Below are 2,386 nucleotides of genomic sequence, written 5' to 3'. Positions count from 1 at the left end.
TTAGAACAAACATAGAAAGGTTAAGATTAAAACAAGTCGTGCGCAATTTCGAGATTTTTCGCGGTCTATCAAAAATATTTGCTTCCCTGCACAAATGCATGAAGCTTTCATAAGATTTGTAAATTGTATGGCACTGTTAACAACGCCATTCGCAAACAAGCTGTTAACACATTGCTAAGACTTGTTGATATGATTTAAATTACAACTCAATTAAAGTAAAGCTTTTGACAAAAAGGCGAATAATTGTATTTACATGGTAGATAATTATTGTATAATTACCACTTAGTTATAACCCTTAGAAAATATCGCTCAGTGCACATTTGACAACAGTATCAATTATCCTGAAGGGAAGCTAGGAAGTAATTGTAATTCTATACGTTTCTCCAGCTTTCGTGCCCGACTCAGGACGAACGGGAGTGAAATTTTAAAAACATCACCTTCCGGAGAGAGAAAGTGAAATTGCATTGGAGAATTCTCAGAGTTCCCTACCAACTCAGCAAATTAGTCGATCGGTAAAATATCTCGAAAACCTTAATTCATAGTACGTAATAAGTTAACTTTCCTTCTTCCCTAGTCTTGTTTTTTGAAACGAAGCTAAGCACGGTTTGTGTGCGCCGGCGCTGTGCAAAATTCGTTTAGTGCGAAAGTGTTTTGTGAAGATTTCACACTTGAGTTTGATTTTGTGGAGGATGATCTCGGCTTTCGTGTTTCCCTCGTGCTGAAGCGGCAGCGGAGCAAGTCTTTGAAGGAGAATCGAAACTGCTTGCTATAAAAACAGTAGATAATAGGGTTGACTGCGGCTTGCCCGAAAATCATCATTTGTCCTATTCGCCATAACTCGTCTCCAGTATAAATGTAGAAGTACCTCAGAGCTCGAATCACCATAAACGGTCCATAACAAATGAAAAAGACAAGAGTGACTAAGGCCAGCATCTTGGTGACTTTTCGCTGCTTTAGCCCATCCCCTCTGTCCGTTGTTATGATGTTTCTCGTCTTGACATGGCTTGACAAATGTTGGAATATTTTAACGTGAGCACAACACATAAATCCCAAAGGTAACAGAAAAAGCAGGCCTGCTTGTATTGCGTAGTAAATTTGTCTTCCGATATCTCCCATGTACTCGTTGACACATAACGATTTGCCAGTCGTTTCTTCTTTTTTGACGTAATAGGCGTAAAGCAGTGGGCCACAAGACGTTATTCCGATTATCCAAATTACCTTCAGGATAATCGTGCGTTCGGTTGTTCGCTGCGCCCGCGCCAGCACAGGTGAAGAGACAGCCTTCAGACGCTCGTAACTGATCGCGACCAGTGTCAAAATAGAGACCGTGTAGCACGATTCGATGAGAAAGCTCTGAATCTTACACACGGAATTCCCTCCAAACCAGTCACCCTTGCCGATAAAGGCGATCAAGTCAAAAATCGACAGCAACGTAAACATCAAGTCCGCAAAAGCTAAACTGGCGATATAGCATAACAACACGCAGGTAGTGACCTTGTAAGTCTTGTAGCACGTTATTAGCGCAAAATTGTTTCCCACAAACGCCAGAGTAAAGACTATGGCGTAGAGACAGTAAAAGATGTTTGTCATCATTGGAGACATCCCTTCTACTTCAACAGCTGTGCTGGAGTTGTCTTGGTTGGCGAGAGTTTCGTTAGAAGGATCCATGTTGAAGTCCTTCCTTCAGACAACGTATTTGTCTCTGAAGAATCACGCACCAGATGGCAATTTTTATAGGAAACTGAAGTGGTGGAAATTATGTATGCAAATTTGGTAACAAGGCGTGTCGAGTAGTCAAAAGGAAAGACTTCCTGTCACGACATCTCACTGTCAGAATTGTACACGACAACACTAAGAGGTCAACTGTTTTAACCAAATAAAGAATCAATGTCGTTGATGCGACTGATGTAATCTTTCAGCCGATTTCTTTTGTTTGTGATCTAAGGGCGACAGAAAAAGGCTTTGATTACAAGGATCCGTTTCAAGTCAAGCCAGAAAATGGCTTCCTGTTTCAGCACTCTCTTGGCTTCCTCATTCCCTTCAGGATTATCTTAAAAAGTAATTGTTCTATCATTGCGAGGATCTAGCGGGCGGAAGGGGAAGAAATTGGCGAAAGAACATTATCTAAAATCAAACTTTAAAACTTTTTGGTAACTCTAGTTCATTGATTGTTTAGAAAGAATATTAGACAGTAAGTTCCATATACACTCTCTTTTTTTTGTAAAAATATTGTTTTTCCGGCTGAAGCCGAATATTCTTCTTCTTATTTTTTTTTTGCCGATTTTAGGCTGAAAATATTCTTGTGAATAGTCTTAGTTCATAGCGTATGACATTTCTGTTTTCGAATGTATTTTGTGTCTGGATGTATGGTGCTATTGTGATTTTG

General features: G+C 39.9%; 1 protein-coding gene across 1 annotated transcript in view; it reads right to left on the bottom strand.

Moving 5' to 3' along the window:
* Positions 1-1,811, bottom strand: part of LOC149097672 (QRFP-like peptide receptor) — a 1,927-nt gene extending 116 nt beyond the window's left edge. Inside the window, exon 1 of the mRNA XM_089280268.1 lies at positions 1-1,811. This exon is cut by the window's left edge and continues 116 nt beyond it. Coding sequence (XP_089136394.1) covers positions 595-1,668 — 1,074 coding nt within the window. The 5' untranslated portion in view covers positions 1,669-1,811 and the 3' untranslated portion in view covers positions 1-594.
* Positions 1,812-2,386: the final 575 nt, after the last annotated feature.

Source organism: Orbicella faveolata, unplaced genomic scaffold (genome assembly GCF_042242905.1).
Source record: "Orbicella faveolata isolate gen_17 unplaced genomic scaffold, um_ofav_v1 contig_47, whole genome shotgun sequence".
In the NCBI taxonomy this organism is placed as follows: Eukaryota; Metazoa; Cnidaria; class Anthozoa; order Scleractinia; family Merulinidae; genus Orbicella; species Orbicella faveolata.
Note: the sequence above shows the minus strand (reverse complement) of the source record. Positions and strands in the feature narration are given on the sequence as shown.